This window comes from Thunnus albacares, chromosome 13 (assembly GCF_914725855.1).
Source record: "Thunnus albacares chromosome 13, fThuAlb1.1, whole genome shotgun sequence".
Lineage (NCBI taxonomy): Eukaryota > Metazoa > Chordata > Actinopteri > Scombriformes > Scombridae > Thunnus > Thunnus albacares.
This window is the reverse complement of record NC_058118.1, coordinates 30,193,241-30,216,341: the sequence shown is the minus strand read 5'-3', so window position 1 is coordinate 30,216,341 and position 23,101 is coordinate 30,193,241. Positions and strand designations below refer to the sequence as shown.

At 39.7% G+C, this 23,101-nt stretch overlaps 2 protein-coding genes and 1 long non-coding RNA gene across 7 annotated transcripts; 1 reads left to right on the top strand and 2 right to left on the bottom strand.

Moving 5' to 3' along the window:
* Window positions 1-376: 376 nt before the first annotated feature.
* On the bottom strand, window positions 377-4,026 carry rbmx2 (RNA binding motif protein X-linked 2). 2 transcript variants are annotated; one of them, XM_044371779.1, is made up of 7 exons: window positions 3,920-4,026; window positions 2,572-2,687; window positions 2,437-2,488; window positions 2,208-2,337; window positions 1,305-1,494; window positions 809-1,219; window positions 377-775 (listed from the first exon to the last, which is right to left on the bottom strand). In XM_044371779.1, the coding sequence occupies exons 1-7, from the start codon at window positions 3,922-3,924 to the stop codon at window positions 657-659; spliced, it is 1,023 nt and encodes a 340-aa protein (XP_044227714.1). In that variant the 5' UTR covers window positions 3,925-4,026; the 3' UTR covers window positions 377-656. The 2 variants fall into 2 exon arrangements, with proteins under 2 accessions (XP_044227714.1, XP_044227713.1); XM_044371778.1 differs by having other exon boundaries at window positions 377-1,219.
* ap4m1 (adaptor related protein complex 4 subunit mu 1) lies at window positions 3,342-22,523 on the top strand. Of its 4 annotated transcripts, none has more exons than XM_044371777.1 (16): window positions 3,342-3,504; window positions 6,060-6,118; window positions 6,292-6,377; window positions 6,538-6,644; window positions 7,390-7,486; window positions 8,711-8,821; window positions 10,012-10,089; window positions 11,149-11,211; window positions 11,322-11,388; window positions 13,682-13,735; window positions 16,199-16,305; window positions 17,254-17,345; window positions 19,323-19,367; window positions 19,503-19,553; window positions 21,430-21,547; window positions 22,115-22,523. In XM_044371777.1, the coding sequence occupies exons 2-16, from the start codon at window positions 6,061-6,063 to the stop codon at window positions 22,304-22,306; spliced, it is 1,326 nt and encodes a 441-aa protein (XP_044227712.1). In that variant the 5' UTR covers window positions 3,342-3,504; window position 6,060; the 3' UTR covers window positions 22,307-22,523. The 4 variants fall into 4 exon arrangements, with proteins under 4 accessions (XP_044227712.1, XP_044227711.1, XP_044227709.1 ...); XM_044371776.1 differs by lacking the exon at window positions 3,342-3,504 and adding an exon at window positions 4,815-5,053; XM_044371774.1 differs by lacking the exon at window positions 3,342-3,504 and adding an exon at window positions 4,815-5,360.
* On the bottom strand, window positions 15,937-17,264 carry LOC122996183. The gene is made up of 2 exons (XR_006406951.1): window positions 17,114-17,264; window positions 15,937-16,363 (listed from the first exon to the last, which is right to left on the bottom strand). It is a non-coding gene; the product is annotated as an uncharacterized LOC122996183 (long non-coding RNA).
* Window positions 22,524-23,101: the final 578 nt, after the last annotated feature.

Below are 23,101 nucleotides of genomic sequence, written 5' to 3'. Positions count from 1 at the left end.
TACTGTCATGTACGACGAGGAAGCAGAAAACTGACATTTTTACTTTTTTAAAAAAAAAGCAATTAATTGATTATGAAAACAGTTTCAGATCAATATTTTTTTAATGATTGTTCGTTGCAGCTCTGACTGAGACTTATATTGATCATCTGCTGCGTCACCAGACAGTAGAAACATCAGCTGGCAGGTTTAATAACATCCTGACTTCTTCTTCTCCTGCGGCGCCACCGTGAGGTCGACAGCTGCACTTAAGAGTCAAACATCTGCTTTTATTTTGAAATGTTCAGGTCTGAGTTAAAAGATGCAAAAACACTTTTTTAAAAGGAATTATAACATTTTAAATCCAGTTTATATATAAAAAACACTGATAAACTGCAGGTTAAACATGTTTTAATCTTTTATTACAAAAATCTAAACTTTACAAACACAAACTTTACTGGACAGGAAGAAACAAAAACAGGAAGTTCATTGGTCAGATTTCTACAAAACTCAGCAGAGAAAATAAGTAATTAGTGCTTCCAGTTTAATAATTCATGCTTCATAGAGCACTAATTATTAAATCAAGAGACTAATTAGTGGCTCCTCCTCTACGATTTACTGTAGGACGTTTTCTTCTTCTTCTTCTTCTTCTTCTCTTTTCTGTCTGTGTACAGCTGGTCTCAGTGTTTACGGGGTCTGTCCCTGTCTCTGTCCATCTCTCTTCTTCTATCGTCGTCTCTGTCCGTCTCTCTTCTTCTGTCTCTCTCTCTGTCTCTCTCAGCGTCTCTTCTTCTCTCGTCTCTGTCCCAGCCCGTCTCTCTTCTTCTGTCGTTATCTCTGTCCTTGTCCGTGTCTCTTCTTCTGTCGTCTCGGTCAAACTCTCTCCTTCTGTCGTAGTCTCTGTCCGTCTCTCTCCTTCTGTCGCTCTCTCGGTTCCTCCTCCGCTCTTCGTCTCTCTCTCCTCTGTCCGTCTCTCTCCTCCTCTCGTCCTCCCCTCTGAGTCTCTCGTTCTCCCTCGCTCTCTGTCCGTTCTGTTGTCCTCCGGGCGGCGGCGCCCCCCTGTGGTTGTACTTGTCGTAGGCGGCGTCCTCTTTCTCCTCTTTGACTCTGACAGCAGGAGGAGGAGGAGGAGGAGGCGGCGAGGAAGAGGAGGAGTGCAGCGCACGGCTTCCTCTCTCTTTCTCCTTCTCCGCCTTCTTCTTCTCCTTCTTCTCTTTCTTCTTCTTCTTCTTCTCTTTCTTGTCTGAGACGAAGAGCAGAAAGAGGAAGAGTGAAAAATCTTTCCCCCGCAATCGGGTGAAAAAGGAGACGACAGGAAGTGACCTCACCTTTTTTGGCCTTCTTCACGGGGACGCTGTACCGCTCGTCTTCCTCCGAGGAAGAGGAGGACAACGCCTCGGGCGCTTTGGGAGCGCAGCCTTGTTCCCGCAGCTGTTTGGTGATGTCATCGATGTCCTCCGTGTCTTTGGGAGGACGGTAGTCTTTAACGTGATCCACGCGGATGGTCCGACCTTTAATCTGACAGCAGACAGACGAAAAGAAAATCAAACATTCTTCTTCTTCTACTTTATTTAAACACGTTCAACTAAAATATGCAAACTGAGTAAAGTTCAAGTCTTCATGTTTTTATCTCATCAGTTTAGTCTGAACACAAACAGGAAGCTTCAGGCTGCAGGAGGAATATTGTTTCCTCTTGTCTGAGGAGTAACAGCAGCTGTGTGGATTAAAATCAAATGTAAACAGACTGAATGAATGAATCATGTGACCTAAAACGTCACTGAAGAGATGAAAACAACACATCAAACTAACAGAAACGTCATGTTTTCCATCATTTGAGCTCTGACTGACGCTCCTTTAATGATGCGTCTTCTTCTTCTTCTGCGACGGTTTAACGGCACTGACTGGAGAATTAGTTTATCTCCTGATATTCACACGACAGCAGCAGCAGACGGAAACAAATTTGGTTAAAATCTGCACCACGTTAGGATGGAAACTCTGCTCGTGTTCAGCTTCCTGTTGTCTTGTCGTCTTTAGCCGGAGACGCCGGCTGTGCTCTGCTTGTTTCGTAGCAGCAGCGGCGGCGGCCGAGAAACCCACTTACATGATGAGCAGACGACATATGATCAGCTGATCAGATAACATTGATTAATAAAGTGTCTCTCTGATTATTATCACAGCGTTTAGTGTTGGCAGAGACACTACAGAACCTACAGACAGTAACGCTGTGTCACCTTGATGCCGTTGAAGTTGTCCACAGCCAGGATTGTGCTCCTCTGGTCCTCGTAGCAGACGAAACAGAAACCTTTGGACTTCCCCGTCTTCTTGTCTCGCACCAGGTTGATGTTAACGATCTCTCCGTATCTGTTAGAGGACGCACAGAGAGTAGGTTTGTTTTTTTTTATAATTGCTGTTGGATGTAGAGGAAGAAGACGAGAGTAAGGTAAGTGTGCAGGTACGTACTGAGAGAAGACGCAGATGAGGTCACCTTCAGTCAGCTCGTAAGGAAATCCTCCTGCAGGAAACACACGGAGAGATCAGAGAGCAGGAAGATGAAATGATTCAGCTGAGGAGGCTGCAGGTGTTCGATTATCTTACCAACAAATATCCAGGCGCTGTCTTTGTACTCCGAGTGCCAGGAAACCGAATCCTTCACCCCGAGGTTGGCCTCACGCTCGTTCAGCTCATTGATCAGCTTCACCTTCGTCAGCGGACTGAGAGCAGAAGAGAAAATGTTGAACTTTTAAATAAAACTACAGTGTTTCAGAGCTGCTCATCCACAAACATTTAAATTAAGTAAGTAAAGTAAAAAAATATATAAAAGACAACCAATCATATACATCCTGACATATCAGCCAATGGGGCGTCTACAAAGACGGGTTGGATATATGGTCATGTGACTTCAGGCCAATTGTTGTCCAAGAAGGGACATGGGTGACGCCATATTTGGTCCATTAACTAGAAAGGTGCATCTAGTGGGCGGTAATTGTGTGCCTATTAGATATGACATACATTAGAAACACTTTGATTGGAATAATAACAATTATAAAAATAATAATAATAGTAGTAATAGTAAAGATAAAAGGCTTTATAAAGTGCTGTGTATAGATGCATAATACAACAATATAAATTGATAAAAATATATCATAAAAAACACTACAGATCCATATAAATGAGAGGTATTTGAAGGCAGCTGCCCACTGATAGTCTCTGAAATATACAGGAGCGCCTGAACGCACCATTAGTTTTTTTTTAAAAACACAACACGATAATTATATAATTGTGTGTTTTTGTGTCATGTACAGTGGTGCAAAGTGATTTGGATTGATTTTAGAGCTGCAGCTATAAATATATGAATCGATCAATCAATCTCCAGATGTTTTATAGATTACAGGAAGCTACTAGCTAATCTCTGTATGGAGCAACTGTCACACCAGACCCCATTCAGATTATGTCCAATTTCATGTTTCCCTCTTGACAGAAACCGTAAACTACTGTGATATAATTCAATATTGAAGCATTTCATGAAAGGTAAGAATCCACGTTTTAGTTCGGCAAATCAACCGAGAAAAACGACCTTCGTTCACTTTAACAGCTCGATAACCGGCGGCCTGAGACACGTTAAAAAACTTTGATTTAAATAAAATACGAGCTGCTTGGTGAAGACCGATTTACACATCTGCTCTTGAAAACTCACAATAACTAAATTAGATGTTATGTTTGAGTTAAGTGTGATAAAGAGGAATCGTTAATGTGTCGGATTTCAAACGGCTTTCGGCGTAAAGAGAACGTTAACTTTACGTATCAACAATTTCCGTTACCGTTAGCTTTTAGCAGTAGCTAGCGGCGTAACGCACACCGGAGAAGGAGGACAGACGCCACGACGAAATAACCGACGGTAGAGAGAATGAAAAAATGTTAATTTATAGTGAAAATGTTTACTTACTTCATGGTGAACTACTGCGACGGTAGAAGCCGATGTTACGGGGGAAATGGTCTCTCCTGACATGAATTACTTCCGGTTGAATTCCCGCCTGCGCCGCCGCCTGCTGTTTGGATGCCTTAACTGCAAGTAAACAATTCAGACTGTATATAAAACTTATATTATCGTATTTCTGTCTGTTTGCTTTATTAATTTGTGTTTATATGTATATGCACCATGATACGGCCTTACTTTTTCTTTTCCTGTTATTGTTATTATCAGATATATTTTACTATCCGCTATTTTTTTGGCGAAAAACACAATATTTGATCTAAGTAACTCTGTTAAAACGTGTAATTTTAATATTTTCGTATGCACTTCCATATGTTTAGCACTTTTATCTGTTTTATATTTTATTTTATATTGCAGGTTTGTTCTTTTACTAGCATTCTGTCTGCTTTACACGATCTTATTTATTTATTTATTATTATTATTTTTTTTTTTTTACTTAACTCTTAACTGAATTATCGGCGTTTTGTTTTCTCTTTATAACAAGATAAATTAAGCCGTTATCACGAGAAAACGAGCTTTTTATATATATATATGGAGATGATGAGATAAGTGAATCATGAGCTCGAGTTAACGGCGTTGAAAAAGATAATTGCAAGCACGGCCATTCTCGACTTCCGGCTTCCGTAGTTATGCTTGAATAGCGCTATATCATAATACATCCATGTGCTATATACAGTAAATACATGTTTAATGGACATATCCGCCTGTACGGACGGCGGCGCTGTGAGCTAAGTGTATCCGCTGACCCGGTTTGTAAACGCCGGTCTGTCAGAAACACATCCACGGTCACATAGCAGACCGGTCCTGTTTAGATGGTAACCCTGGATTTGCTACACTCTCGCGAGACGTTTCAACATATTCTCGTCTCACTGTTTTATGTGATGATTAATGATGTGACAACGCTGAGGTTGCGGTCTGGTTAAGTTAAAGCACAAAAACCAATTGGTTAAGTTTAGGGAAAGATCATGGTTCGCGTTACTGGAAACGTAGTGGTTAAAGTTATTATTATTCCTTGCAAATCTCGCGAGAGTTTCGTAAAGCTAGGGTTACCGTGTAGACACGACCGTTGAGAACCAAACAGCTAACGTTAGTTAATGCAGAGATAAGTTGCATTTTAATGCTTTAAGTAAATGTTTTTATCTGTATAAATGCGTCAGTATCGACCAGTGTATCATGACATACTGTCGTGTGAGTTATTAGAGGCTTAAAGATGCTAAAATAACCAGTTATTTACGGTCGGTAAGCCAGTTTAAGCTAGTAAAATAGCTTTTACTGTCATCTAAGGTTTAGTAACTTATAGTTACTATTAAAACTAGGTATTTATTCTAATTAGAGTAGCGTTAAATTAAGATTTTGACTCCTCTACCTGTGTTTCACTGCGAGTCTCCTGCAGGTAAGTAAAGCAGTAATAAAGGAAACTTAAATCTACTCAAAGTGCTGATCGTTGATATACATATTCTTCCAATTTAACGTGATTTGACTTAATTTCAAACTTTTTTTTACCCGCTAGAAACATTTTCTAAAACTTCACTCAGTCGTCCGGAACCTCTGATAAATTCGGCAGAAGTTTTATGTGCGAACACTAAACACAATATCTTATAAATGTGATGTCTGGTTCGGTTCATGCATCACTGTCCTCATCCACGGTGGAAGATTTTAGAGAATAAATGATCAATAAACTGCATGATGCATAACTAATATATCGAATTTACCTGCGTGATATACGGATGTTAAAAGGACGGAAGGAATCATGTCATCAAGTATGTTTTTCCACATAAACAAAGACTTTAAATTAGCAGAATATTGAGTGTAGTTTGGTTCTTTAAACGATGAAACGGAACATATCGGTGTCAGACTGATATAATGATCCTCATCAGGCACAAGACATATAAAGTGATACTGTAGAGATGTAAAAAGTAGTTAAACTCAAACATAAATAATATTTTAAATAACAGGAACCAGACTGTTAAACACGTCGACGCCTGTATTTACCGGCAGGAGTCGCTGCTGCATCACACATGTTATTCAGCAGCATTTCAAAACATCCTGGAAACATTTGAGCTACGGTTGATTTATTTCTGTCTGTCAGCAGGATGATCTCTCAGATCTTCATCTTGTCCTCAAAGGGCGACCACCTCATCTATAAAGACTGTATCCTCACTGTGCAACATCCCGCATCTGCAGAGAAAACAGCACAAATACTAACAAACAAGATGGTTTCTGGTCTACTTTAACAAACATGTTTGTTTCTGCAGCTCAGATTCTGTTTGTTGTTTTTTTTTTTATATATATATAAGTATAAAAGTTCTTAACTTCACCACCAGTCCGCGGAGAAGCAGGGAGCAACGTTGTCAGCATCTTTTATGAGAAAGTCACAGCGCTGACTGGAGACCAGCCTCCAGTTGTCATGGTAACACAGTGTGTGTGTGTCTGTCTGTGTGGGTGTGAGGATGCTGTTGTTAAGAACAGCTACAACTACACTGTCAAAACCATTAAAACAACAAATAAACTCACAGAAAGGTCGGACGGGCTGTGAACTCGTCGTCTCTTCCTGTGTTTTCACTCCACAGACTCACAAAGATCTTCACTTCGTCCACATCAGACAGGAAGGACTCTACTGGGTCGCCACGACGACAGCTGACTCCTCCCCCTTCACCCTCATTGAGTTCCTCAACAGGTACAGCGTGTCACCATGGAAACAAGCTTTCTGTCTCCGGGTTCAAAACGATGCTTCTGATAAACAGAAGAATAATTTACTGTATTAAACACATAATGATGGTTTATATATTTATTATTATTGTTATTGTTATTATTTTATTATATGTATCTATTAAAGCTGCAGTTTAATTGCATGTAAAAATATATATATTTAATCACTGCAGCCCAGAATAGACTTTATAATGATTAAGGCTGCAATTAGAGATTATTTTAATTATCAATTAATCTGCTGATTATTTTCTTGATTAATCAATGAAATGCTAAAAAAAATAGTGATCAATGGTATCAAAACATGTAAAAGTCCTCTGTGATGTCATGAGTTTGCTTGTTTTTTCTAAAACCTTTTGATATTCAATTTACTGTCATATAGAATAAAGAAAAACAGCAAATTGTCACTTTAGTTGAAGCTGGAAACATCAAAGTTTGAGTATTTTTGCTTGAACCGATCATCAAAATAGCTGCTAATTAATTTTCTTTCGATCAACTCGTCAGTTAATCAGCTGATCGTTGCAGCTCTACTGATAACGTTTAACATATTGATCTGAAGAGCAGCTGTACCAGTATATATATTCCACCACTGATCTTTATATCATCATCCTCTCTGTCTGTTTAATGTGACACTCTAGTGAATAAGTGTTAAATATGTAGTGCAGGCGTGTGTGTGTGTGTGTGTGTGTGTGTGTGTTGTTGTGACGGTTCGGCAGGTTAACGGCTCTGGTTAAAGATTACTGCGGCAGCCTGTCGGAGAAGTCGGTGCAGATGAACTTCGCCCTCATCTACGAGCTGCTGGATGAGGTGGTGGTGAGTCTGTGTGCACAAACATCACGGCTGCAAAACACGCTCGTTTATTCCTACATCATGGTGCACGTTTCAGTTTGTAATATTAAACAGTTGTAAAGTTCAAAATGCAGAATATAACATGTAAACAGTGTCTGGAGGTAATTTGACTAATCTTTCTGTTTCTCTGCAAAAACATGAAGCCAAAACTAATAATAAGCTAATTACAGAAGGCTCAAAGCAGTAATATATGTTTTATGGTGTAAAAGTTGATTATAATCTCTATAAACTAGTGAAATAAGACACCAGACTCTAGTTGTTGATCATCTAAACTAACGCAGGGCTTCTACATGTTTCTCTTCTTCTTCATCATGATTTAATTTAACCACTAAACACACTCAGTCACTGAGATGTTGGAGCTTCACAATTACAGGAAACAGCTGAGAAAACGTCAGTAAATTAATGATAATAATTAATAACTAATAAGCCGGCTCACGTTTAATCTGCAGATTTTACTGGAATGTTTTTTTTGCTTGTAATGTAATAAACAATATTCATTTAAGACAACAAATAAGCAAACATACATTAAAACAACCTAAAATCACCTCCAGCAGGCTGAAAGAAATATTTATTAGATTTTAGTAGAACTGTTGAATTTGAGGTTTTATTTCATCACAAACGGTTCAGAACAAAGTTTGAATGTTTGTGTGAAAAGTCGACCATAAAGCAGAAAATGCAAAGTTCACATCAGCCATGAATCATCTCCCAACAATTAACACAACAACACATAAACAAACAAATACATGAATCAATAACTGGTAACGACCTTTGACCTCAACTTCACGACACTCAAACATAAAACTGCTCTCAGGCTGACATCATCAGTGACATCATCAGTGACATCATCAGCTCACTGTGGAGCCACTTTATACGACCTTTTACACACCTGGAACATCGCTGCGGTTCACCTTTAAGAAAGTAGATCAAAGGTTTTTTTATTTCTGGTCCTAAAAGAAGAACGAAACGGTGTCACTGTGAGATTCGGAGCCGGTTTCCGTCTCTGAGGTTCTTGATAAATATTTGCTCCTGAAGACCTTCTTTCAATAAAGCTGGCAGGAAGCTCCTCCATCTTTATAAAGTCTGTCTTCTGTAAACACAGAGGAGTCAGAGTGAGCTTTAACAGGAGGAGGAAACTCAGACGGATGATATGAAACCATAAATCTCTCTGTGTCTGTCTGTGTCTGTCAGGACTACGGTTACATCCAGACCACGTCCTCTGACGTCCTGAAGAACTTCATCCAGACCGAAGCCGTCTCCTCCAGACCGTTCAGCCTCTTTGACCTCAGCAACGTCGGCTTGGTACGTTTCACACACAACAGCAGGCCGTTACACAAGAGGTCAGAGGTCACCGGGGAAGGGAACGAGTAAAACAAAGCAGAACATGATTATTATTTTATATGATGTAGGAGACGGAACCTCTCAGACTGTTTCTGAGGTTTTTCTGCTTTTAGAAGCAGAAAAACATCAGAGGGTCATCGTGACATCAGAGCAGGAAACACTCAGACAGATTTTCTCTTAAGTGGCACTTACCAGAGACTCTGTTGCATTCACCAATTTTCTTTTCCTTTTTATTTCTTCTGAACAAAATTCACCTGTTCAAACCTTTTAAACAAACCAAGAACAGACTCAAGAAAAAACACTCAACTGACCTGAAACCATCATGTCTTCATCTGAATGAATTTAGTACGTAACGTATAAATAAAACAAACTTAACGTAAAGTTAATATTCTGTTCATGATCATCATGTTTCCAGATGTTTGTCAGCAGTAAACAGCTGGTCAAACATCATAAATCACTTCCATGTAGACTGTTTCCTGTTGGGAAGTACAAAATAAAAGCTTCCTCTTAGAATCTGTTTGACATTTTTATTGTAATATTTATATTATTTGTGATTACTGTAGTTTTGTGTGAACTTGTTTTCCACTGTTTAGTGTTTTTTTGCTTAAAGGACGAGTTCACAATTATTACAAGTGTGTCTTCAACCATCAGTCAGGAGAATGAACATTGAAACGTGTTCATCTTGTTGTAATTATTCCTGCTGTCGTGTTACGGCTGTAATATTCTCTCCTCTAATATCTCTGTGACGTCACATGACCTCCTCTCATATCAGTGGTTTTGCTTTAGAAAGACGTTTCCTCTTTATTTCTGTCACAGTGCAGCTGCTGCACTGATAAACGTGTCTGCAGCAGAAACCTCAAATACGTCTTCTCACTCTTTATGAGAGCAGTTTTATGAATGAAACGGAGCAGAGCAGCTCGCCGCATATGGACGTTTTAGGGGCGTCGATGATGATGATGATGATGATGATGAAATGTCAGGAAGGTTGAGTTTCCTCGTGAACAGGTGACCTTCATCAGGTTTACAGCAAGTTCAGAGCAGTGAAGAGAGTTTGTTACCTGATCTGAATGTAATGTCTGAGATCCTGTATTTAACCTGTTGTTGTTGTTGTTGTTGTTGTTGTTGTTGTTGTTGTTGTTGTTTTGCTGCAGTTCGGCGCGGAGACGCAGCAGAGTAAAGTGGCTCCGAGCTCCGCGGCCACCAGACCCATCCAGTCCAGCAGAGAGCAGGTACTCTCACACGTTACTCACATCTTCCTCTTCACTTAAATATGAAGTTCAGAAAAGTCAGTGAGGACGTTTGTGACACGAACGAACCAGACACGAGAGCAGCTCGACGCACTGGGAGGACGGGGACTCACTGATGTGATCAATAATATTTAATAACACATCAGACGTGTTCAGAACAGACTGAAGAGAACAAAGATCTTATTAAATTAACCAAAGAAGAATAAAAAACACTCATAACTCTACTTTTATTATTTTAATGTTAATAAACCTGAACTCTGGGAATATTATGACCATAATATGAATAAATAATCATTTGAATTTGGCAGCATGTGTTGATAAACTTAATATTCTACACAGAAGATCAAATGTTTTATTCACCAAATTTGGTTAAAGAATGAATTAAATTATCAGGAGATGTGAAATAATGAGTCTGTGAATCTAATAACGAGTTTATTAAGCAGCAAATATTTTTGATAATTAGCTTCTCTGATGTTGCTGCTTTTCTCTGTTTGTTTGAATCATTTTAAACTGATTCTTTTGGGGTTTTTGGGCTGCTGGTCACAAACTAAACGATTAATTATAGAAACAAAATAATCAGTGATGAAAAGTTTCAACCTTAAACTGGCAAAAACAAACTGTTGAATTCAGAAAAGAGATGTTTTGCTTCACATGTTCTGCATGTCATGTGATCAGCCTCAAAATGTAAACAAACAAACAAACAAATGGAGCCAAAATCACACATTTGTTTGCAGACTAAATAAAATCATCAGGATATAATTTAAAAGGCTTAAAAAAAGGATAAAAAGTGACTCTGAGTTTGTTATTTTTGTACTTTTTTTTTTTTCTGCAGCAGTTTTTTTTAAACTGGGAGTTTTTGTGGAATGACTGATATTTTCCAGTAAATACACTGATCCCAGCCGGACCGTCGACTTCCTGAAACAAACTATTCTGATCATCAGTGATGAAAGCAGGAACAGACCTCACAGTTTCCATACGTGTGTGTGTATGTGTGTGTGTGTGTGTGTGTGTGTGTGTGTGTGTGTGTGTGTGTTTTTCCAGGGAGGGAAGAGCGAGATATTTGTGGACGTGATCGAGAGGATGTCGGTCGTCATCGGCTCCAACGTGAGTAAACAACATCAGCGTGAAAAAAAAACAAATCAAACAAATCGTCTGAAACGCCTCGACGACCCGCGGCGTTGAAAGATGTTTAATCTGATGTGTTTGTGCTGCAGGGAGTTTTAATGAAGGCCGACGTGGAGGGAGAGATCAGAGTCAAGTGCTACATGCCGAGCTGCTCAGGTGAGTCCCAGCCGCCCCCCCCACCACCCCCCACAAGTCCAAAACCACATGCTTCATCTCCCCAAACATCATTAAAACCAGAGTGATGCTGCCTGAAATAAATACCGTAAATACTGTAATAGCTGAACTACGTAACATAGAGGATGTTAAACTAGCAGCTGTGTTTCCAGGTAACCAGTGTGTTGGTTTAATCTAATATCAACATGACATTAAAGCTATAATATGTAATTATTCCACATTAAAATGTCTAAAAACAACTAGACCTGTTATATATGTTGTTGTACTTACATTATCCCAAATGTTACTTTTAATCAAAGTAACGGACCGTTTCATTTGGTCGCCTGTCGATGGCGTCATACCTCCTCTACCAAAGAGTAAACACGCACCAGATGCATACGGCGGCGCTGTGTTTGTCCGCTACAATGGCGTCTACCAAAGAGTAACTTACACACATACAAGATAATACATCGGCGTTGTGGTTGTTCCACACAAACTGTTATAAATGGACTTTTATTCAGTTTTAAGCCACATTTTCATGATAAATTTAGGTGGTTTTTAACTTTATCTTTTAGCCGGAAGAAGGATTTTAGTCATTGGACGTCTGGATCTTAAGTTATCAGAGAAATAAACTGGACAAACGTTAGCAGCAGCTCGGCTAACAGCCCCTCCAGGAAGTCCGGTGGTCACCAAACATCGTCGGAGAAATATTGATTTTTTTAGGTGAAACAGTTTTATTCAGTGTTTTTACCTGTAATCACCGGGTCCGTTTGTTCTGGAGAGGAGGAGACCTCTGCGGGTAAAAACATCCCGAATGATCCTAGCCTGGTGAAGCTGAGTAGAGTAGAGTAGAGTAGAGTAGAGTAGAGTAGAGTAGAGTACAGTAGAGTACAGTAGAGTAGAGTACAGTAGAGTACAGTAGAGTAGAGTAGAGTAGAGTACAGTAGAGTACAGTACAGTAGAGTAGAGTAGAGTACAGTAGAGTACAGTAGAGTAGAGTAGAGTACAGTAGAGTACAGTAGAGTACAGTAGAGTAGAGTAGAGTACAGTAGAGTACAGTAGAGTACAGTAGAGTAGAGTAGAGTAGAGTACAGTAGAGTACAGTACAGTAGAGTAGAGTAGAGTACAGTAGAGTAGAGTAGAGTACAGTAGAGTACAGTAGAGTAGAGTAGAGTACAGTAGAGTACAGTAGAGTACAGTAGAGTAGAGTAGAGTAGAGTACAGTAGAGTACAGTAGAGTAGAGTAGAGTACAGTAGAGTACAGTAGAGTAGAGTAGAGTAGAGTACAGTAGAGTACAGTAGAGTAGAGTACAGTAGAGTACAGTAGAGTACAGTAGAGTAGAGTACAGTAGAGTACAGTAGAGTACAGTAGAGTAGAGTACAGTAGAGTACAGTAGAGTAGAGTAGAGTAGAGTACGCTCTACAGATGAGCGTCATCCACAAATATCTTATCTCGTCACCACGGCGTCCCTGACAAGGGACTCTACAAACTATCATTGATCACGTCTCTGATGTCTGAAGCGATGACGAGTCAGTGATGATGATGATGATGATGATGGTTTTACGGATCCATGAGATTAATTAACGATGATCTTGAATCGTCTTGATGTTGAAACGTTTTAATAAACTGAACGTGTCATCAGTGTGATGGTTCTCTGGAGATGTTTGAGAAAATTAAACTGCGGAAAACAGCTGCACATTATGTTCTGATAATTAATCCTTTATTGATTTAGAACATAACGATCAGCTGTTGTTTCATTTTAATAAGCTGTACATGTCCCGTAGGAGACACGTGTGTGCAGCTCTCTGTTCTTCTCTAGTTTACAGTGAGATAAGCTTTGTGTTGCAACAGCTGTTCTGCTGGTGCTGCACAGTCGGTGGAACTGAACTCGTTCTTTCCGGTTTGTTTCATTGACAGTTATAAAAAAAAAACAAACTGCTGCAACAAAGCTGCAAACTGATATGAAAACAGCTGATGAAGGATCTGCATCTATTTATAGCACGTTGTGGGAGCGTAAATAAGTTTCACAATGACTGAAATGTATAAATAGAATCATGTGAACGTACAAAGTCTGACTAGAAGACACACAGTCTTAGTCATGAATCTACAGAGTTTTAGTCATCTGGCTCCAGATGTTTGCAGATGTGAACATGCAGAATAAATAAAGATCACAACAGTTTGATTTGTTTGTTTTCTCTTGATGTCAGAAGATGTTTTTCTGCTCGACCTGATTCTAGAAACATTGACTGAACACTTTCTAACTTTTCTAACACGCTGCTGTTCTTCTGTCAACAGAGATGAGAATCGGTCTGAACGAGGAGTTCAGCATCGGCAAGTCACAGCTCAGAGGTCAGTTTACACACAAACACACACAAACCAGAGGAAACGAGATACACGACGAGATTAAAGGATCATTCTGCTGATTTTCTATATTTCTCTTCATGTTTGGATCCAAACCAGCAACGAACTGATCTACTAACCAGTATTGTGTATCAAAGCCTGATATATCTGATTCTGGGTCACATGTTCCCTCATCAGGAAGAGTTTAGTCTCGTTAGTTTGTTTAGAAACGACTCCAAACATTAATAACAGCATCATGTGTTCAGTCTCAGGAGAGCAGTTCTGTTCAGTTCTGTTTACAGCTTCAACAGCTTGTTGCGCTGCAGATAAACAACATCTGGACTTTGTGCTACATCGTAAATAACATCAGTATAAAGTCACACAGAACAATGACGAATAACATATATTATATCATTTCTCTGCTCTACTGCTCTACTCTACTCTGCTCTGCTCTACTCTGCTCTGCTCTGCTCTACTCTACTCTGCTCTACTCTGCTCTACTGCTCTACTCTACTCTGCTCTACTCTACTCTGCTCTACTCTACTCTGCTCTGCTCTACTCTACTCTACTCTACTCTACTCTGCTCTACTCTACTCTGCTCTGCTCTACTCTGCTCTACTCTACTCTACTCTACTCTGCTCTACTCTACTCTGCTCTACTCTACTCTGCTCTACTCTACTCTGCTCTACTCTACTCTACTCTACTCTACTCTACTCTGCTCTACTCTACTCTACTCTACTCTGCTCTACTCTACTCTGCTCTACTCTACTCTGCTCTACTCTACTCTGCTCTGCTCTACTCTGCTCTACTCTACTCTACTCTGCTCTACTCTACTCTGCTCTACTCTACTCTGCTCTGCTCTACTCTGCTCTACTCTACTCTACTCTGCTCTACTCTACTCTGCTCTACTCTACTCTGCTCTGCTCTACTCTGCTCTACTCTACTCTACTCTACTCTACTCTGCTCTACTCTACTCTGCTCTACTCTACTCTGCTCTACTCTACTCTGCTCTACTCTACTCTGCTCTACTCTACTCTACTCTACTCTACTCTACTCTGCTCTACTCTACTCTACTCTGCTCTACTCTACTCTGCTCTACTCTACTCTGCTCTACTCTACTCTGCTCTGCTCTACTCTGCTCTACTCTACTCTACTCTACTCTGCTCTACTCTACTCTGCTCTACTCTACTCTGCTCTACTCTACTCTGCTCTGCTCTACTCTGCTCTACTCTACTCTACTCTACTCTGCTCTACTCTACTCTACTCTGCTCTACTCTACTCTGCTCTACTCTACTCTGCTCTACTCTACTCTACTCTGCTCTACTCTGCTCTACTCTACTCTACTCTGCTCTACTCTACTCTGCTCTACTCTACTCTGCTCTACTCTGCTCTGCTCTACTCTGCTCTACTCTACTCTGCTCTGCTCTGCTCTACTCTGCTCTACTCTGCTCTACTCTACTCTGCTCTACTCTACTCTGCTCTGCTCTGCTCTGCTCTGCTCTGCTCTACTCTGCTCTACTCTGCTCTACTCTACTCTGCTCTACTCTACTCTGCTCTGCTCTGCTCTACTCTGCTCTGCTCTGTTCTGTATTTATTAGTCCTGTCGATCAGTAGAAAATCACCAGAATTATCCTTTAAGTTTAGTTTTTAATATAAATATAAATAGACTGGTTCATGTTGTCATGTGACCAGTTGGTCACATGACGTCCGTCCCCTGCTGGATAAAACCAGCGCAGCATTAAAACCAGTTTGACAGACAACATGTTTCTATCCTGTCAGCTTTATTAAAAACAGGAGGAACTTCATTTCCTCCAACGTTTTAATTTCCTGCGGTTGTTTTTCACATGAAGAGACGAAAACACACAAACGACGCGTCTTTATAGTTTTTATTCAAGTTGTTTTCAAGGTGAATTTAAAAGTGTTAAAACACTTTCTGAGAGCCGGATGTTGATTCATGTTGGATTATTGTAGGATTCATTAATAATAATTTACTTCTTAACATTCAGTGTGTTTGTTAAATAGGAAGATTATTACGCAACAGTCACTTTTCACAGGATGTGTTTTAACTTAGATGCAAAGATGAAATTGATGTTTAGATGTGGAGAGATGGATAAAGATTCCCTTTTGCAGGAATAAAAATAAATACAATGGAAAAGAGAAAAACTGGATAAATAAATGTCAGAATCTACAAAAAATTAAGCGGACAGATGTTTGTTTAAAGGTGGAAATGAGAGTTTTATTGATAGATAGACACGTGATCTGGATCAAGACAAACAGATGTTAACGCACAGAACTGATCGTCCACATCTGGATCAGCTGCTGTGATCAGATCTCAGCCAGATGTAAACCACATCTGTTCATTCACCCGAGTGTCTGAAATAACAACAACACTTTAATTATTAAAACCAGCAGCGTTCAGAGTCCGACATCAGGAAACAAAACGAGCGTCTGACTGTTGTTTGTCGTCTCCAGGTTACGGAGCCGCCGTCCGTGTGGACGAGTGCAGCTTTCATCAGGCGGTAAAACTGGACGAGTTCGACAGTCACCGGATCCTCCGACTCTGTCCGAGCCAGGGAGAGGTGAGGGAGGAAGAGGCGCTCTCGCTCTTCATCACTCGTCTGTCGTCTGGTTTCATGTCTGTTTGTGTTTGTGTTGCTGCTGTTCTTCACGTTGAGGTTTGAAACGTTGCAGATTTCTCAAAGTTCATATTTGAGGAACTTCTAGACCTTTTGAGGGGACGTAGAGTCTATTAGCTGTGTTCAACATCCACTTTTATTTAACTTTGTTTACTGGATGTTGTAAAGATTCACTAGTTTTACTTTATTCTTTCCACTTCCTTTTCCGTCACCTGACTTCCTGCCGTCCCTTTTCCTTCTCACTGATTGGTCGGTTGGTTCATTAGCACTCTAGTCCTGTTTAAACACCTCACTGTCGTTCATTCTTTCACTTCTACACGGTGGCGGCAGAACTAGTAAGAAGTTTCTTTTGCACCACAATTTATAATATTTCCTTTTTAAAGATATGAGAATAATCTTCTGTGTTCATTTAATCTTGTGTTTCTTTTCTTTCAGATATAGACAAACATTATTAAATCAATATCTTGAGAGTGGATTCAAGTTGAACTCCTGTTATATACTGGCTTCTATACAGTTATGAGACAGGAATCAATGGAACAGACATGTCTTTTTAATAAAGTGTGTGAAGTTTACGTCTTATTGAAGTTACTGTAATTAGCTTGAGACATAACGTTAAGCTAACGAGTTCGTTAACCAGCTGTAATTTCATACTCTCGTTAATCTTTTAGTAACTTTTCATTGAATAAAACACCAGCTGAGATTTACTGTCTGTTTACGTCACCAAGCTGCCAACACCAGGTCAGTTTAGTACTTGTTCTGGAGCTTTCTGTCGCAGTCTTCCTCAGCAGTGATTGTCTTCAGACAGCCGTCAGGAGTCCGTATGAACAGTGAGAATCCTGATCCGTGATCTTTTAACTCTCTCTCTCTGTTCTTCTTCTTCTCCTGTCGCAGCAAACGGTGATGCAGTACCAGCTGGCTGACGATCTGCCCTCAGCTCTTCCTTTCCGTCTCTTCCCGACCGTCGAGAGAGACAGCGGAGGACGGTAGAGAGTTCATACACTTACTGTAAAGACACAGTCCACATCATAGAAATAAAACAGATGTGACAGAAGGAGGAAGCAGCAGGAGGCTCGTAGTGTGAAGCAGCTGTTAAATAATATGTCACAGAGTTAGCGTAGCTTCGTTAGCAGTGATGTTCTTAAAATATAAAAGTATAAATAAATGTTACAAGGAGGAGACGTAGAAAACTTACAACACTTTAAATCCTCATATCTAACATTAATATTCAGTGTGTAAACAGTTAATAAATAGTTTATAACACATTATAATGTAGATATAAGTGTTTATTAATGTTTTAAGCTGCTGTATGAACAGTTGTAATGATATAATATGTCTTCAAAGGAAAGTTATAATTAATACTGTTATAAATATAACTACATTATAAACATGTGTTAAATGTTTATATACTGATTATTGATGCTGAGTAGTCAGACGGATAGTTTAGTGTTACTGAGTGTGAGGTGGTTTTATTGCAGCGTTTCTCTGTTTACATTATAAACAAACTGTATTTCCAGCGATTAACACACAAAGACAATGAAGGGATGTTTATACCAGCGAGTCAGCGTTACTGTCTGAGAGGGAAAATTCCTGGAAGGAGAAAGAAAGCAAAACAAAGAACCTGCTGGAGGACGTCGAAGCACGTCTACGTCTACTAATATCACTACCACTGAGATCTTCTCAACTTAACACACAATCACATCACAGCTGATTCATGAGACTCATCACACACTGATATGAGTTTATTAATTAAACTAACTGGTATCTAAATGGTCACTTAAGTCTTTTTACTCCACTATGTTCATCTAGCAGCTTAAAACTTCACATACAAACATATAATCAGTTAATAAAACATGTCTACCAACTGAGACATTAAAACGCTACATTTACATTAATGAATCAGTAACAATAATAATCCAATAATATATGATAATAACAATCACAGCAGCTGTTTGTCTGCACAACAAATACTTTTACTTTTCATACATTTTGCTAATAATAATACTTTTACTTTAGTATGATTTTGAACACAAGAGGCAGCTGCTGTATCTGTTCACCAGGACGGGAAGGACAGACAATAAAAACTACTGTATAGAGATATTTATGAAATGTAAATACTGTTCTGGTTCACTCTCAGCGTCTCATAGCGTCGTTTTCAGAGAGTAAAAGCTGTAAAAAGCTGCTGTACACGACCTGCTAACAGTTAGCTGTAGACTAGCTGGTGAACATAGTGGAGCATTTAGCAGCTAAAGAGCCAGATATTTCCCTCAGGAGTTGGTAGAGAGTAAAAACAGAAGCTAAAAGAGAGTGAATATTGGACTTACATTCACCAGGTGGACAGAAACACGACTCCACATGAATGATAATGTTGCTCCGTAACTGCTGGATGTGGAAATAAACAACTGATTGCTAACATGTTAGCCACAACTACTTTATAAGCTGATAATATGACAGAAGTAGTTTTTACAGACTATTCTGCTGAAAACAAGTTCAGGCAGCTTTAACCAGATTGAAACTATAAAGGACCGAGACCAGAACCCTGAGGAACCCCACATGTGATTATTGACATCATCAATGGGAGGATCATGTTGCTACGTAACTGCTGGATGTAGAAATAATCAACTGTTTGCTAACATGTTGAACATATCAACTTAAAACCTGATGATGAGTCAGAGTTGTGTTCAACCCAAAAGGTCAAAAAAATCTGTTAATGCAGTTTTAAGTAAACGATGTGAATCTTTCTTCCGTCGCTGGTCGAGTTTAAATTCATCTCAGAGCCTGAAACCAGTTAACCAAACACAAACTGACGTGTGTTTTCATGTCTCTTCACTCTTAATTGTGGCTCGTAGGCGTAAATGTAATTCTAACACGTGAAATCGGAGGTGTTTAAGTGTTGTTATATATATATATATAAAATGTGTGGTGTCATTTTTAAAAACGAGGCTGTTGATCCGTCTCCGCAGGCTGCTGATGTACCTGAAGCTGCGCTGCGATCTGCCACCGAAGAGGTCAGTTTCTAATCTGAGACGAGCTGTCACAACCAAACTTTATATCAACCAGTCCGACACCTGAGCAGCGACGCTTTAGTGTCAGCTGATGATGATAATAACGATGATGTCATTGGTTTGTTGTTTTTTTTGCAGCGCTGCCATCAACGTGTCTGCCACCGTCCCTGTTCCTAAAGGCTCTGTGAGGTGAGACGCTCCCATTCAAATCAGCTGCTGCTCTCCTAAAACTGATGTTTGTTATGGAAATCAGTCCGTATGTAAAACTGCTGCGGCCTCACAGTCCCGAGTCCGGACTCCTCCTCACGTCCTAGGTTTTTTTTATATTTGAATATGACTCTTGTGTGATATTTTCGTGTGTTGTTGTTGTTAAATCGACGCTCTGAAACATGGAACAGGAAGTTACAGGTGAGGCGGAGGAAGTGAGTGATGAGTTCCTCGTCTCTCTTTGAGGAAATTTTTAAAGTTTTTTTTTTTTTAAATAGAAAACAACGTTAAATAAGTGGGGAAGCATCAGCGAGAGCAGAAGGAAGCTTCTCTTAATTTGTTATGTAAAGTCATGGAAATCAAATGGATGGATGGAGGGTCATGTGATCTACACAGCAGCAGGTAGAGATGTTAGTTCATGTAGAGCAGAAAGCTGCTCGACTTCAGAGAAGGTTTCCTCTCTATCAGTTGGATCTAAATTAATTGATTAATCATAAATTAGTTATAAATGATCTGAACTCCTCCGTCCTGTGGTCCTGGTCTAGAAGAGAGACTCTGTTTGAAGACTTTAATAGTTTTAGTTTCTATTGAGCTGATTAGCTGTAAAGTTGTATTTCATCAAACTGAACTGTGAGGATAATCTATTGATTGATCAGCGTACAACATGTCGATCAACAGTCAGAAACACAAACATGTTGAGTTTATTATCATAGAAAACTGGAAAAATAGCAAAATATTCACATCTGACAAACTGCTACCAGAGAATTTTTGGCATTTTTGCTTTATTGTTTTGTTATTTTTAGAGCAGCATGAAGACGTAGAAGGTCGATCCAGCTTTAATATTTTTAAGAAAACTTTTCCTCCAGTTCTCTTTCAAACAACAGATAATTATCAATACACAGTAAAATATTACACATGAGTGAGTATCAGGCTGTTCTGTGACCCTGATCTGACTTCTATTCAACAGTCAGGAGCTTAAAGCTGTTGTTTTTCATAATGACCTTACAATGGAAGTGATGGAGGACAAAATCCACAGTCTGAAGCTAATATGAAGCTTCAGCGTCCAAATGAGTCAAATCAAGTAGATATCTTTCAACGTTACAGTCTTTTTAGTGCCAAAGTCCCTCTTTTTGTTACTATACTTCCACCTGCAGCTCAACAGGGAAACACTGTCCGAGGAAACACAAAGAGGGAATTTGATGCTAAAAAGACTGTAAATGTGTCAGATATCCACTTGATATGACTAACTCAGACTGATGAAGCTGAATAGAAGCTTCACACAGACTGTTACATGCAGGAGAAAATATTAACCAGCTGTTATACAACTATTTTGATGATCCAGTAATCCTTTAAGTCATTTATTTCATGTAAAAACAGCTCTAACGTGAGAATGTGCTGCTTATATTACAGTGAAGTGAATATTTTCCTGTTTCCTGAAGGTTTATATAATGTAACTTTATATGATGCGTTTATTATTGTTATAGTGAATCTCACACGGCTGAATTTACAGCCAACATATAAGAACAGCGTCGGGTCTGCGGCTCTCTGCTGGTTTGATTTGCGGAGTGAAGCAGTGTTGTGGAAAATGACATCAGCTGAAAGCCCTCAGCGGGATTATCTATCAAATCACCTTCAGCGTGTTCACGTCTGAAAGCTTTTCTGCCTCACTGCTTCACCTCAGCTCATCACCTGAACCCCGGTGACCCTGATGACCCCGACACTCCTCCGGGGTCATCTGACGCTTCTGACGTCGTTAAATGAAGCAACAGGTTTCGTCTTCACAGGTCGCTGTGGAGGAGAAGATGGTCTGGAAGGTGTAAATGAAACTGTTTGTTTGTTTGTTTGTTTGTTGGTTCAGTTTGTCGCAGGAGCTCAGCAGCCCGGATCAGAGCGCCGAGCTGAGGCCGCAGAGCAGAGCCGTCGTCTGGCAGATCCCTCGATTCCCCGGAGGAACACAACTGTCTGCTCTGTTCAAGGTGAACACACACATATATACATATACACACACATACATATACACACACACACTAACACACGCACACACACATACATATACACACATACACACACATACACACATGCACACACATATACACACACACTAACACACACTAACACACACGCACACATGCATGCACACACACACGTGCATGCACACACACACACACGCACATACACACACTAACACACACACGCACACACACATACACACACACACACACACTAACACATGCACGTACATACACACATGCACGCACACACACTTACACACACACGCGTGCACACTCACACACATGCACATGTGCACACACACACACACTCACCACTTTATTAGGAACAGCTGTGTAATCTAACCCAACAGCTCTGCCATAAATTATATGTGTATGAATGTTCAGTTGTTGTTTGATCCTCCTGTCTGTGTATTATTGACGTCCTTCTGTGTTGTGATGAACTTCATTATACTGAAAAATGTTCCTAATACTAATATTGCTAATATATAAGTCTGGACTCTTCCTCATTGATCTCCTTCCTCCTGGTTCCAGCTGGAGGTCTCCGGTCTCAGCTCGGCCTCCATGTTGGAAGTCGGTCCGGTCGGTCTGAGCTTCGAGTTGCCCAAGTTCACCGCCACGGGGCTGCAGATCCGCTTCCTGCGCCTGTCGCCCGTCCAGCCCGGCCCGTCGCAGCGCTGGGTCCGATACGTCACCCACTCCGACTCCTACACCGTCCGGATTTAACCCCCGACCGACGTCAGTCCTGTCCTTTCAAAATAAGAGACTTGTGGACATTTTGTGGACTTTATTTATTTGTTATTAAAGCTGGACTCTAACATACATGACATCACAAAGATGGTTTAACATTATTATCAAATGATAAAACAACAAGTGTAAAATATGTTTCTATCATGTGACCACAGGATGAGTTCAAATGTCTGTAAATAAATGTTGCTTCATATCTTTATGTGTATTTAATGTTTATAAATATTTATGGTTTTATCAGCAGCAGATCCAGAAATATAATTCACACTCTGTGGGTTTATTGGTTATTTTTTGCTCAGTGACCGGTTTCACTTCTCTTTTCAGGACTTTATTTGATGATTGTTAACCGTTTTGTGGTTCGACCCTCGTTTGACCCTCCACACGTCAGCAGTCGGTGGTTTAATATTCTTAGTTTTTGTATTTTAGAGCTTTAGAGACGCTGGCAAAGGACGAAATATTCAGATCTTTAATGTAAAGATCTCGTCCAGACGTGATCTAAGATACAAAACACTCTGCTTGGATGTGTATATATATATATATATATATATATATATATATATATATATATATATATATATATATATAATATAAAATAACAGAATCTATAAATATGATCACAGTTCTGTAAGTTAAATATTGAACCTCGATTGGCTCCAAACTAGTTGTAACGTCACAAACTGTCCAGAAGTTCAAGAGATTTAAAACAAACACAAAAGTCCAACTGAAGGAACAAAAGGCAGATTTAAAGAGTAAAAGCATGAACATAAAGTGAAA

Bases quoted from the DNA above. Each gene is read 5' to 3' on its own strand.
- ap4m1 (XM_044371777.1), top strand. From the start codon at position 6,061: ATGATCTCTCAGATCTTCATCTTGTCCTCAAAGGGCGACCACCTCATC. The intron at 6,378-6,537 runs GTAACACAGTGT...TTCACTCCACAG, and splicing joins ACCAGCCTCCAGTTGTCATG to ACTCACAAAGATCTTCACTT. The intron at 6,645-7,389 runs GTACAGCGTGTC...ACGGTTCGGCAG, and splicing joins CTCATTGAGTTCCTCAACAG to GTTAACGGCTCTGGTTAAAG.
- rbmx2 (XM_044371778.1), bottom strand. The intron at 2,489-2,571 runs GTAAGATAATCG...TGTTTCCTGCAG, and splicing joins CAGCGCCTGGATATTTGTTG to GAGGATTTCCTTACGAGCTG. The intron at 2,338-2,436 runs GTACGTACCTGC...GTCCTCTAACAG, and splicing joins CTCATCTGCGTCTTCTCTCA to ATACGGAGAGATCGTTAACA.